The sequence below is a fragment of the Octopus bimaculoides genome, chromosome 10, assembly GCF_046866305.1.
Source record: "Octopus bimaculoides isolate indiv1 chromosome 10, ASM4686630v1, whole genome shotgun sequence".
Lineage (NCBI taxonomy): Eukaryota > Metazoa > Mollusca > Cephalopoda > Octopoda > Octopodidae > Octopus > Octopus bimaculoides.
This window is the reverse complement of record NC_142937.1, coordinates 72,575,444-72,589,596: the sequence shown is the minus strand read 5'-3', so window position 1 is coordinate 72,589,596 and position 14,153 is coordinate 72,575,444. Positions and strand designations below refer to the sequence as shown.

At 36.8% G+C, this 14,153-nt stretch overlaps 2 protein-coding genes across 2 annotated transcripts in view; one reads left to right on the top strand and one right to left on the bottom strand.

Annotated features, from left to right (window-relative positions):
* LOC106871870 (U11/U12 small nuclear ribonucleoprotein 25 kDa protein) overlaps positions 1-8,124 on the bottom strand; it is a 35,409-nt gene extending 27,285 nt beyond the window's left edge. Inside the window, exon 1 of the mRNA XM_014918611.3 lies at positions 8,008-8,124. The gene's annotated coding sequence lies outside the window, so the exon portion shown is untranslated. The remainder of the gene's footprint in view (positions 1-8,007) is intronic.
* The window catches only part of LOC106871869 (monocarboxylate transporter 4), a 15,890-nt gene continuing 7,295 nt past the window's right edge, over positions 5,559-14,153 (top strand). The window contains exon 1 of the mRNA XM_014918609.3: positions 5,559-6,743. Within this exon, the coding sequence (XP_014774095.1) occupies positions 5,990-6,743 (754 nt within the window). The 5' untranslated portion in view covers positions 5,559-5,989. The remainder of the gene's footprint in view (positions 6,744-14,153) is intronic.

Sequence of the window (14,153 nt, the reverse complement as noted above, 5' to 3'; positions counted from 1 at the left end):
AGAAATACGATTAATAAATTTTAAAACACCATGCATGAATAATAGCACCCAAGTTCATTCTGCTCTCCACAAGGATAATGAATCATTTGAAGAGAAATGGCGTTGCTTAAAAGATTTAGAATAAAAAACAGTAGCAACGCATTTGTTGAGAGAAAGAGAGAATTATTGGTTTCACTTTTTAGCACAAGGCCAGCAATTTCGGGAAAGTGGGTAAATCGATTTCATCAGCCCCAGTGCTCAACTGTTACTTATTTTATCGACTCTGAAAGGATGAAAGAGAAAGTCGACCACGGCGGTATTTGAACTCTGAACGTAAAGACGGACAAAATACTGCTTGGCATTTTACCCGGCGTACTAATGATTCTGGCAGCTCACCGCTTTTGCTATATCTGAAATGTTATAATTTATTTGTATTTTAATATTACCAGTATAAATAGCGTGAAGTTTTATAATAGTTGTCTTTCGCTTTCCCCAAATGTCATGTAAAATACAAAAAAAAAAAAATATATAGAAGTGGTCGGTAAAAGTGAAAAATTGAAATTTTTGAAAATGCATGAAACGAGAATTACTGGCAAAAAATGAACGAAAGCGAACTGTTTTTTTATTTTCCCATGAGGTATAATTTTTCGAAGACAGCTTTTTCAAAACTTCACCCTTAAATGCTGGAATTTACACTTTACACATTTGTCTACATATAAATCGATGGTTCAATCACACTGCCTTGAACTCCAGAAGTTACAGCTAAACAGTTAGGAAATTTATCTCCGAGTTTGTCACAATGTAAGCATTGAGAGGTAATTTTTGAAAAGTTCCAAATGGCGTTTGAATCTTCTAAAATAGTAAGTGGAAACGCGCTACGGAGCGAGCGAACAGCAGAAGAAACACTTCAAGCAAGTGTCTCAGATCCTTAATTCCTGACATTCTAAGGGTCCTGTGTTCACTTACGTCATGACTCTTAGATGTCCTCCAGTTGTTTTTGAAATGCCACATTTAATGGGAAATGAACATGAAACCCTCGGGTAATTTTATTTCCTTGAACTTTGTGAATATTACTCGAACACGACAAGAACTTGCCTTGATCTATTTCAAACTGGGAATTCCTTCCTACTATGTTTAGCGGCTTGCAGTATTTCTTTTCAACCTCGGCTATCGTTTCTCTTTGCCCATAACTGAGCTCTTTTCGGTTGTCCTTGACTGACATTTCATCGCCACTGTATTTTTTTTTTCTTTTGCAAATTTTGATTCCGAGAGCTGATCTAATTGTTGGCACATGGAGTTGTTGGAATTGTTGGCACATATTATAGGTAGTATTTTAAATGGACAAGCAATTTTAATTTTAAATTTTACCATGTTGCCGTCACCCATCAATAGCAAATTGCTGCAAAGCACTGGCATAGAGTCTGGTCTTATAAAATTCCGATGAATTTAAAAAAAAAAAAAAGATAGCGTGTGTTCATAAGAACTCTATACATCTAGAAGGTGCAGTAGAATTTTATTTGGCTATGTATTGGGTTGTCCGGAAAGTTCGTGTCGATTTATAGTAGCTTACCTTTCGACTTATTTGCCATGAAACCACCTCAATTCTGGGAAGAGGGTATTTTTAAGTTAAAGCAAAGATGGAGACGCATTGTGCAACAAAATGGTTCATATTTGGTTGATTAAAAATGTAATGGCAAGTATTTATTGACCTTTTTCTTTCCTTTAAAAATCGGCACGAACTTTCTGGACAACCCAATAGTGAGAAGCTTGCTTCCCAGCCACATGGTTCCGGGTTCAGTCTCACTGCGTGGCATCTTGGGTAGGTGTCTTCTGCTATGCCTCGACCAAAGCTTTGTGAATGTGTTTGGTGAACGGAAACTGAAAGAGTCCGTTGTATATATATATATCTGTGTGTGTATGTGTGTTTCTCTCCACCTCTTGACAACCGGTGTTGGTATTTTTACGTCCCAGTTATTTAGCTGTCGGCAAAAGAGACAGAACGAATAAGTACCAGGCTTTAAAAAAATAAGTATTAGGGCCAATTCACTTTTAAAATTATTACGTCTCTGTATGTAGTTCACAATTTTAAGTAGGCTTCGTGTGAAGACAAGAATGACAATATAAGCACCGTGCACAAAAGGTTGGTGCCTTTTTGTTGAAGAAAACATAGGAATGTTAAGTAAGAAAAGTGGATGGAAGCGAAAGGCCAAAGTGACAGTTTTGTGTAGATTGTTTGTGGCTTACTAGTTCGTAGTTTTTTGTGGATTGTTTGTAGCTCCCTCTCCCTCTCTCTCTCTTTCTCTCTCCCTCTCTCGCCATCGTTTTATAACCGAGGAAGTTATTTGGTATGAAAACTCGCACGCTTCCTTTGAAATTCGTCGCATCACTTATGACAATGTTGATTGGTTGAGCCATATTGACGTAGGAGTTAATGCCTTTTATGGCGACATATTGCCGTTTATGACGATATGGTAGGTCGTTGACCGGAGTTGGGAAAATCTGAGTGATGATTCAAAACTCACCAGAAGCTTTGCTAATTGAAGATTAAGCAGATTAAGATGATTATGAAGAGAGAAGAAGAATTATGTAGATGTAAACTTTTGTTTTGTCCTCTCATTAATAATGGTTTCTAATTTAGGCACGGGACCAATAGTTTTGAGAGCACGTGTTATTCAATACCTCCAACTCCAGTGCTTGACTGTGGTACTTTATTTTATTGATCCCGAAGGATAAGTCAGCATCAGTGGGATTTGAACCCAGAACGTAAAGAACAAAGAAAAAAATGCCAATGAATGGTCAATGGTATTGATTTGGTATACTAGTCAACACTACTACATGGTTTACAGCAGACACAGTGTTCGACCCCCGTAGGCAGTGTTAAAATTATAACTTTTTTGACGATGGTTGATTGACTAAATCATTAGACCGTTGAAAAAATACCTGATATTATTCAGTAGTGTGACGTAGGGAATGTGGACTGCACAGAGAGGATTATTTGGGAGAGGAGGTCGTGGGAAATTTTGGAAGAGGTTGGCATTACGTTTAAGGAAGGGATTGGTCAATTTGGCTGTCACACAGAGCGGAAAAAACCCACGCTATATCACTGGCTGCATTTTTCCAGCTCTTAACATTGAGTTCAAATCCCGCCGCCGAGTCAATCTAATTGATTATTCCCCTCTGTTCAATTTTCTGGCCTCGTGCCAATTTTAGAAAACAATAAAGAAGAGGGACGTACTTTTGTGGTTGGGAGGCTTGTTAGTTTTTGTCAGTTTGGAAGTACCTGGATTAAAATTTTCAAGGCGGTGCCCAGTTTAGTTGCACTTCAATAACAGAAACCGGGAGAGAAAAAAAATACTGCTAACACAATCGAAAACCGAACAAATGTTTCCTTTTCCCCACTAAAAATTTGTAGGATATTATACTGAAGGGGAAATCTTTATAGTTACAGCAACAGTTTCGAGCTGGTGAAAGTAAAGAATAACCATGTAAGTGAGCCAAAACCGCATGCTTTAAATTTATGATCACCAGTGCTCTTGGGAAATGAATGAATTTGTCAATCTACATGTATATAAATAGCACTAAGGACATTTTCTTATGTATGTATGTGTAGTAACGCCTGCGCATGCGTAGTCTTACGCATGCGTAGAATTAAACAAGCAAGCGTTTCCCGCTCAATTCATTCTCTTTCTCGCTGGCCAGCGATTGAGCATGGACGTGTGTTTAAAGCTGTCTCTACATCTTTCGGACTTACACGCGACAGCTCGCTCACAACAAGAACTAAAGATGTGTTTATATGTTTACCACCTAAATAAAGTGTTGTTTAAGTTGTTTAGTCTGGAGTTCAGCGTTCCGTTATATATATTCTAAGTTTAATTTTATAGTAGAAAGTCAGGTATACAATCTAAAGATGTATAACCCACTTTCCTATAAGTGGTGACCCCCGACGTGATTCGAACACGCAGCCCGCTGAGCTGCAATAACCCACTTTCTACTAAACTGGTGACCCCTGACGAAGAAAAAACGCAGCATGGACTCTGGACTACCAACTTATAACTGGTGAACCTCGACTAAAGAACAAATACGGCCATGGAGACTGAACTACGGATTACCAACATCTCTAACCATAGTCAACACGACTCAACAAGAGCGGTTTTTATTCTCGCCTCTGTTAGAGTGGATTTTTTCCACTCACGAAAAACAGACAGGAATTACGGCCTGTTTTTATTATGTTTTTATATATGTCGCATTCACACTCTCACATTACACATACATCTTTTATGCCACACAATAACTCTTGTTATTCATTTCACACGGTCGTTTTTTTCATCTTGGGTTAAGAAAATTTTTCTTCGAGGTTTTCGCTAATGGTCGCACAGAGATTTGTCTGTCGATCGTTCTGTAAAAGCGTACCTCTTCAAACACTCATCACCAAACAGCCTTTTCGCCACCAGCGTCGTGCGCCAACCAAGATTACCACCGTGACGACAACAATTACTACTACTTACTACAAGCATTCCCCCCGACGTCGCCAAGTTTCAACTGAATCATTACCACTGTCAACATCATTACCACCACACATACAGAACACAGCTATAGCAGTTCCTGCGCCGACGTCTTCATCAATGTACTCTATCTCGGTGTTTTGGGATTTTTCGCAGTCTATACTACAGACACTTTCACTTGTTCTGTGTTTTTTTTTTCTCACACACACACTTGTGCACTCATACATTTTCTTTCCTTTCAGGGAAAACAAACACTCAGACTTTTACATCGCGTGATTCCAGTTTCCTGGACAGTTGTCATCACGGTTGTTTTGTCATTGTCATTTCATTTATACGTTGCATGCATGTATTTCACAAGTGTACATTTCATTTCTTTGAATTTTCTTTGTGTGTGTTTGTACCACATCTTGTGGGTGGTTTTTCAGTGGCCATCCTGCCTCAGGCGTTCTAACAGATTTCATTTATCGTGCGTTTCCGCTCTGGCGAGGGAGCTCTGTAGTAACGCCTGCGCATGCGTAGTCTTACGCATGGGTAGAATTAAGCAAGCAAGCGTTTCCCGCTCAATTCATTCTCTTTCTCGCTGGCCAGCGATTGAGCATGGACGTGTGTTTAAAGCTGTCTCTACATCTTTCGGACTTACACTCGACAGCTCGCTCACAACAAGAACTAAAGATGTGTTTATATGTTTACCACCTAAATAAAGTGTTGTTTAAGCTGTTTAGTCTGGAGTTCAGCGTTCCGTTATATATATTCTAAGTTTAATTTTATAGTAGAAAGTCAGGTATACAATCTAAAGATGTATAACCCACTTTCCTATATATGTATGTATGAGTTAGTGAGAAAAAGTGGAAAAGTACAACAGACAGACAGTCAGATAGATAGATAGTATATCTACACGTACAGTCTCTGAGGATGGGTGTTCTGAACATATGTAAATCAGAACGCTCTTTGTTATGCAAAAAACACAAACGTTCATGATCTTCCTTACATTAAATATATATCTATGCTCAGGCAAGAGTCGTGCCATGAAATATTTAGATTTCATTTAAGAGAAGCATATAATTAAAATAAAATATCACTATTGAATAGTATGCCACATTATAACTACTAAAACGATCGCTATCAGTTGGACTACTCCGCTTTCGTTAATATAGCCCATATTTTTAAACTTTTCGAATGTCATACTTTTATTTTTTTTGTTTTTTGTGTGTGTGCGTGTGTGTAACTTTAAATCATTTCTACTTCAAATATTAACAAAACAAAAACAGGCAATTATGTTGAACACCGTGAAGATAATTTAAACAAATTTTAGTTTTTGATGATTGAATAAATCGTCGTTCATACCTATCAATATATTATTTTACTTTTTTTTCTGCAATAGCACACTTCAGTAACTGCAGTAGAATTTGCACACATATATACATTCATTAATATATTTAACGTAATATTCACTTGACAGTAACTATTCTGTGATCTACAGAAAAGTAACAAAACTTCAAATTTAAAGAATGAACCTTGAAGACAATCCTAATAATCCAACAGCTGGTACCACCGAGGAATATGTCAATTCTGACCAAGACGGATACTTGAAAGATGCTGACGGAGTCCTTACGGTTAAAATTACAAAGAAAGATGTTTGGGATAACTTAACCGGAGACATAAAAAATGACCCTAACGATAAGATGTATATGATTAAATTTCAGAATGATGTTGACCTTCCTAGGAACGATCTAATAAAAGAGGTTTCAAATCAAGGGAGTGAAAATTTGGCATTTACATTTGATGTTGCAGAAAACGAGAACAAAAGCGATCATTCGAATTCATTTAATGTTCAAGTGAACAGAGTCAATATAGTGGAGGAGGTACTTGCCGAGAAAAACCATCATGTACAGAATTCAGAAACACAAATAGGTAACGGGATAGAAACTGAACTTCCAGAAGTTTCGACCAGTGAAATTGCCAACAGAGAAGGATCAGAAATAGAAGATATATCACATGCAAATCGATCTGGAACTTTTGATTCCAGTGTTTTCGAAGGAATCGCTCGACACAGTATCGATGTAAAATCAAATGCATTATCGGAAGATATCAGTCCATGCAGGAAAGGAATGATAATGCTATTTTGCTTCCTTATGCAATGTTGTACCGGACTTCTTTACTCTCTGGGACTAATCTACGTCATACTTCTGGATGTATTCGGTGCTAGCCGTTCTGTAACCAGTTTGGTCCAGTCACTCTGTTTAGCAGTGACATATGGATTAGGTAATAATAAACACTTTTGTTTTCTTATTCAACTTTAGAGTTATTTCTCTTATGAATGCTTATAATAAAATAGAATGAAGCATAATTGGTTTTGAATGTAATGACTGATACATATGCATTTGATACAAATCAGACAATTTAGGGATCTATTTTAAAACGGGGGCCACATTTTTCATTAATGTTTTACGTAGTGTTTTTGATACGGAAAGACTTTCAAACTTCGTATACTTATCTATTTTGTGTTATAGAACAGAAAAATATTTTTGTATTCGAATTTATTTCATGTAAAAAAATTGTCTTATTTCGATAATTTCAACCAATCACTGACAAGTATTCAGTTGTTTATATTTACTCCTTTGGCTGATTAAGCGATGTAAAGCGTATTTAATCTCCATACCTTCGTTTTATTTGCTTTTTTCATTTTAAATTTGCTTTAACCCTAACCCTAACCGTATGGTTAGGGTTAGGGTTAGGATTAATTGTTTCAGAATCGTTTGTTTATGTAGTCGGCACTTAATGTATATCGGCTAAATGGACGTCAGTGATTGGTTGAAATTACAGAAATACGACAACTTTAACATGGAATAACTTATGAATTTCTTTTTTTTTAAAGAAGACTAAGAGAAAAAGATGTTTTATATGACACATTCTACCAGTGTTCCATGTTTCAAAGTGTTTCGTTAATGAAAAATGTGGCCCCCGTTTTAAAAAAGATCCCAATTTAGAGGTCATTTCCATACAGAGCAAGACAGTTTTTTTTTAATGTGATATGTAAAGCTATTTAGTGTCACACATTGTGTAATATGCAATTTTTTGTGAGGAAAAAAATAGCTTTATGTAAGACGTACAACAATCCAGATAAACATAAAAATCTACCCAGGCAATTAATGATGGAGAAATCCGATTAAAAATTCTTACGAACTGCAAAATTAGTTAATTATTTAGTGAACCAAATGTGTAAAGAATAATGACCCAATGGGTTGAATTAAAAACCTAATTTAAAATACTGAAAATTACTATACTGCTGGAATCTTTTCTGAAATATATTCAAATGAAAATGACTTGGCGTGTTTGTTAATAAGACATCACATTCTTGATGAAGTACAGTGTGTAATGTAAATATATTGTTTGAGTCCAGAACTGTCAATAAAGACAGATAATAAAATGATTTAGTAGTTTTGATTAATAAACTACAAAATAGTTTCTTTTTAAAAGACAAGAGTATTTTTTATAAAAAGTGACGATCAAAGCATATTTAACTCACCTTGTAATATACTGAAACTATCAGGGCGACGAGCTGGCAGAATCGTTAGCACGCAGGTCAAAATGATTAGCGGCATTTAGTCATTCTTCACGTTCCGAGTTCAAATTCCATCAAGATCGACTTTATCGCTTATCCTTTCGTGGTCGATGAAATAAGTACTACTTGAGCACTGGGGTTGATTTAATCGACCCCGCCCACCCCCCACGAAAAATTGCTGGCTTTGTGCTGAAATTTGAAGCCAATATACTCAGGAGAGGTGGTAAATTATTTAAACAGATATATTTACAAAAATTACATAAAATTATCTTGAAATACTAAAGAGTAAATTTATTCAAAAAAATTGACATTAGCTTCAACCACACTACGGCTTCCAGACGACTTCAGAATCTCCTGCAATTCTTCGAGACAGCTTCTTTGTTTAAGCTGGTGAATACTGCCGTAATCCTTGCCTTCAGTTCATCTTTGGTGTTACAAGGAGTTTTGTTGGTCTCTCGCTCAACTGCGGCCCACTCATAATCAAGGAGGTTGCAGTCTGGGGAATGAGGTGGCCAAATGTTAGGGGTGATGTGGTCGCAGAAGTTATCTGACAGCCGTGACTGGCATCTCCTGCTTCAGTAGCACAGTGCAGAGTCCTGTTGCCAGACATAGGTATGTCTAAGACATTTCAATTTAAGAAGGAATTTGATAAAAATATTTTTTTTTAAATTATATAAAGAAAATATTACCGGTTTCGATGAATCTCATAAGATAAGATTCATCGAAACCGGTAATAACTGTGGGGTTTGCCATGCAAGGGAGGAGAAAGAAGAAAAGGATTGAGAAGGAGGGGGAAGTAAAGAGGCGTGGCTTTTGTACTGGTATGGTTAGACTTGTTTGTTTAACACTTAGTAACCTTTTAGGGTGGGGAAGGAAAAATAATTTTTGTATTTGTTTTGGTCACGGTTCTTCATTGAAAAAAACCAGACGTTATTTTTAACTTCCTTCAGGAAAAATAAGAATTGCATTTCCATATCTTGTTTCTTTATTCTTTTGTATTCATTAATGTGGGTGAAGTAAAGAGGTGTGGTTTTTGTATTTGTGTGCTCAAATAAATATATATATATAATCATCCAACATTCTGACTACCTTATTATTCTAAATATACGATATCTGTACATCACTTCAAACTCTCTCTTTCTCAACACACACACACACACACACACACATATACATTTATATCACCAGTAGTTCATATATCCGAAAAAGAACCGCACACTAAGGCATTAAAGAAGTAACATTTTTGGGGAAGTTAAATGTTATGGCCGGTCAAAGAGTGACCGTTGGTTTCGCACCTATAAATCGCTTAGCAGTATAGTCGCCTGTCGTGCTAAGCACTTTATAGGTAAAAAAAATTAATCGTCACTGTATGTCCGGCCATACATTTAACTTGTGTGTGTGTGTGTGTGCACGTGTGTGTGTGTGTGTGTGTGTGTGTAATTATATGATCCAAGGATCTAAATAGGGAGTTTGTAAGCTTCGAGGAGTCCCTGGTTGGTATAAAAACAACATTCAGAAACAATAATATATTGGCGTCGAAGAATGCAGGCTTTTCCAGTGGCCCGGGAACAAAATTTGCTTAGGGGGTGCAAACTCAGTTTCAAAATTTGGCACTACTGGAGAAGTGTGGATCCGAGTTCTGGGAGTGTGCATATCACAAATTTGCGCATGCGCACGCGTTAGTCGTAAGTAGTCGAATTTAGCACACAGGGAAAAAAACTAGACGCTCGCTACTTGCTGTAAATGGAGATTGGGTTATCCATCTAATACAAGAGGAAAATTGCAGGTAAATTGAATAAAAACATGAAAAATAACAAAATGAAAAGGTGAATCAAGACTAAAGTTGGAGTTGAAAAAAAAGGCACTTACCCAGGCAGTGATCAAGTTGATAATGGAATATTGAATGGTTGTTTTGTACTGAAAGAATTTTGAAGGGGTTTTATTTTTAGACTGGGGTCAAACGGTCAAATCCATTTAACCATGTTTTAAGTCTTTAGCAACACCAATTACAAAGAACTTGGGAGTGGTACTAAAAGATGGAGAGAAGTATTGACAGACAGAAACTGGGTGGGAGCTGTCTTCAATAATTCAAGTAATGCTATATATTCAAAATTAACCATACATGCTGGTTTTGTTGTTGTTATTGTTGCGGCTACTGTTGTTATTGTCACTTATTTTTTTTTGTATTTTGACGCTATTTGCCTTCAGAAGTTAGTGGTCCTAAACTCCCAGGGAATTTTATGCCAGCTTCATCACTTTTATTTATTTAATTATTTTATTTTTTTCTTTGTTTTGAAACGAGATCGAACTTAAGCATTTTATACCGATAGATTTTAGACACTTTTTTTCTGCAACTAGTAAGATTATGTAGGGGGTACAAATTTTGATCTTGCACCCCCTGAAAATTCTAGGGGGTACGGGTGCACCCGCTGCACCCCCTGTTCCCGGGCCCTTGGGCTTTTCCCATATCAAAGTTCGATACGCTGAAAAATGTTTTTTACAGCTCACAGTTACCAACTTGAATTGTTATGACTTACCACTCTTTAAGATGAGGTATATTTGAATTAATTAAAATACAGGAATAATCGGTACAAGATTTTATTCTTTCGGTAAATATTTCGTACCACGGTGTGGAATAATTTTTTTCCACAGATTTTTCGGATGCATTCAACGTATCTGACCTCCATACCCGACGCAAGCCACTTTTTTTCAGAAAAGAAAGGTGGTGGGGACCTCGAAGTTTCCCACTAAGGGAGTTTTATTTCGCGGGTCTTTTTTTCCTTTCGATGTTATTTTGCATGATTTCAACGAATGTGACATCGAAATCACGCGTAGACGGTTCTTTTTCCAGAAAAGGAAAGATTTAGCTGCCATTTCTTGCATGACCTGCTACCACGTAACAGCTATTTGCGTTCACACCGAAATATTTACCAATTTTTTTCCTTCCATTTATTTTTTCCACTTAATGGAAGTCAATATTTTCTCTGTTGACATCCACCTCAATTAATTTTGCTTTTCTTCCAATTTTGTACTCTCTAAGCGACGAGAATTCACTAACGTGATTTGTTTATTTTTTTTTTAATATTTCGTAAAGGAATTAGATACGACAGGTTTTGGCCGGTTTAAACACTAAAGGGTTAAAAAGTGCGAAAACTATAAAAATCAGTTTTTTGGCGTTTTTGAAGGCTTTAGAACCCCAAAACTATAGGTTTTTCTTTGTTGATTTTATAGTTTTAAATTTCAAAGGGCCTAAAAAAGGCTGATTTCATAGTTTGGGCCCTTTTTTTTATTTTTAGGTTTTTAAAGGCTTTTAGAGCCAGAAAAGGGTAAAAATAAACTCAACTGAAACAGTAGTATTAAACTAAAAAAAGTTGATTGATAAAGTGGCAGTAAAAAAATAAGAATAAAAAAATGAAAAACACAATATATACATAATTTAATTTTTCCTCTTCTTCTCGTCCATTTGGTTGCTAAGATTCATGTTGCCCTTCATGAAAATTAACATACTAAAATTTTCATCAGACAAGGACGATCTCTTGGCACTCAAGATGTCATTGCCCATGGAAAAAATACTTGCTCACTGAAGAAGGCAGCATCTGTCAGTAGATCTTTGGAGTTGGTCTCCAACCAGGTCTTTACTAAATTCTAGGCCTTGTCCTTCAGTGACCTGTGGCTTCCGCTCTCTTTTTATTGGGTGTTATGACTTGCGTAGAGAGACTAGCAGACCAGTTTTGTTCTATGACCTCTTTCTTGGTACCCTTCCAATCAGCTTTGTGAAAATTCAGGTTGCAGAGGAGTTGGGTGCTTCTAGTTGCATGTTTGTAGTCTTCTGCGGACCATACATTGTTAGTTCTATTAAGTTATGGTCTGAGAAAATGGTCGGTGCCACTTTAACATTATGGATGAGCGCCGCGTTGTTTGTGAAGCAGATGTCCTGGACATTTTTTCACTTGTTGGATGGAGGACTATTTGCTCCATAAAGAGCATGTTAGTGAGATCAAGCAGAGATTCTGCATGCCCCAGGCCGTACAGTGACATACCCGAGAGAAGGCGGCCTTCAGGCCATTCGACATAAGAGAGGTTGAAATCCCCAAGGAGAAGTATGTGCAGACTGTCATCCAGTTTGGATAATACTTCTTTCATTTCTTGGAAGCTTTCTTCAAATGAATCCCGATGATTTGAAGCATTTGGTGGGCAATACATGGTACATATTACAAGTTTCATCTGCTTAATGTGTCACAGACTGAGTTGAGTGTGACAGCAGGACCACAGGCATGACATCTTTGGTTTCTCCCGGTGAACTTTGGCACTCTTCTTGGACTCACAGTTGTCTAGGGTGTTGGTGTCTTTTCTGTTTTGTTCCTCTCTTACAGATTTACCCTGATCCTTTTCCGATTCTATGGAGTCACTAGTTTCTTTTTCTTTTTCACCCTTTTATACATTCACCTCCACTTAAAATATTTTCTCCAATAATTCCATGTGTGGCTGTATTAAGATATATGAGCAAATGAGCTCATTCTTGTTCCTCTCAATTTGAGCAATAGTTCGATAAAAACCAAAGCTCTTCAGGGCCTCTGTAATAAGAGTGTTTGGCAATACTCCTTCTGCCAGGTTCTATGCGAAGAGTATTATTTTAATTTCCTCGACCTGTCAGTTTCTCTGAATTTTGAAACTTATGCTTTCTTTTGTGTAGTTTGCTTTGCTGAAGTCCGTGTTGCTGAGATAAGGAGGAAAAAAAACGTCACGAAGAAGTAGGGATAGATATGGATAGATGGACAGAGAGAGAGAGAGAGAGAGAGAGACAGACAGACAGACAAAGTGAGCGGGAGATGGTAAAGAATGCAGAGTAAGAGAAAGAGAGAGGGGGAGAGATACAGCGAGCGAGGAGATACAGTGAGCAAGACAAACAAGAAACAGAGATAAATCGGTATGTGCGAGAGAGAGGATATATATATATATATATATATATATATATATATATATATATATATATATATATATAGTGCGAGAGTAAAAGAAAGAGAGAGAAATACAGCAAGCGAATACAAACAAGAAACAGACGGATAAATCGGTATGTACGGGAAAGGAGAGATGTACGAGTGAACGTTGAGAGAGAGGTGGGGGAGAGAGATATTTAAAAGGTAGATGTTGTTTCTAACTCAATGGAAAGAGATTGAAGACTGCGTAATCGATTAATCAATTACCGTCTCACTTGATAATAGTGTGTAGCTGATTAAATAAATATTATTTGCCTGAAACTTGCAGGGTGCTTAGTTTCGAGTTGTTTGTTTGTTTCAGACTACTTTCACCTAAAAATCAATAAATAAATACGGAGACGTATGTATACTTTGCCTAAAGATCTGCAATGTATATATCTAAAGACTATTTGTTTACCATGAAATGAAAAGCTATTTGAGGTGCACTAGCATAGCTAGGGAAAGGGCGGTAGGGGCGGTCCGCCCCGGGTGGCACTTTTGGGTGCGCTGTAGGCAATATGTATTTTTTGTGGGGTCCAGGGGCGGCAAACGGAATGTCCACCCTGGGCAGCACACACTCTAAGCTACGGTAGTGTTGAGGAGAAAACAGGGAGTTATTTTCATTCGCAAAATATGCATTTTTTCAAGACAGTAAAATATCTGAAAATCGGCTATAATAATGTAGCCTTCCAATCTCATTACTTTGAAGGTATGATGTTGTGGAGAAAGAATTTATAGGTTTAAAAATCGAAAAAAAACTGTATATTTTTAGCCAATAGCGTTTAGCGGGGCAGTGTCAACTTTAAGGTTGTATCCTGTGAAATTTAGAGTTTAGCGTCTGACCTGTTCATTGTAGGCTTCTAAATAAACAGAAATACCTAATAAAATCAACATGTATCATCTTACTGTTTCTTTTGTCTCTTCATTGATTGTATAGTTTCTTTTTTTTTTTTGTTATATTAATATAAAGTCTGCATGTGTTTACTTTATGCGTATTTCAGTATTATGTATACTTGTCATGTACATCATTAATATAAAGTGCATGTGGATGTATGTATTCATATATAAAAGTTTATATGTACATTTATGCAATCATGTGTGTGCGTGAGTGTGTGCGTGAGTGTGTGTGTGTGT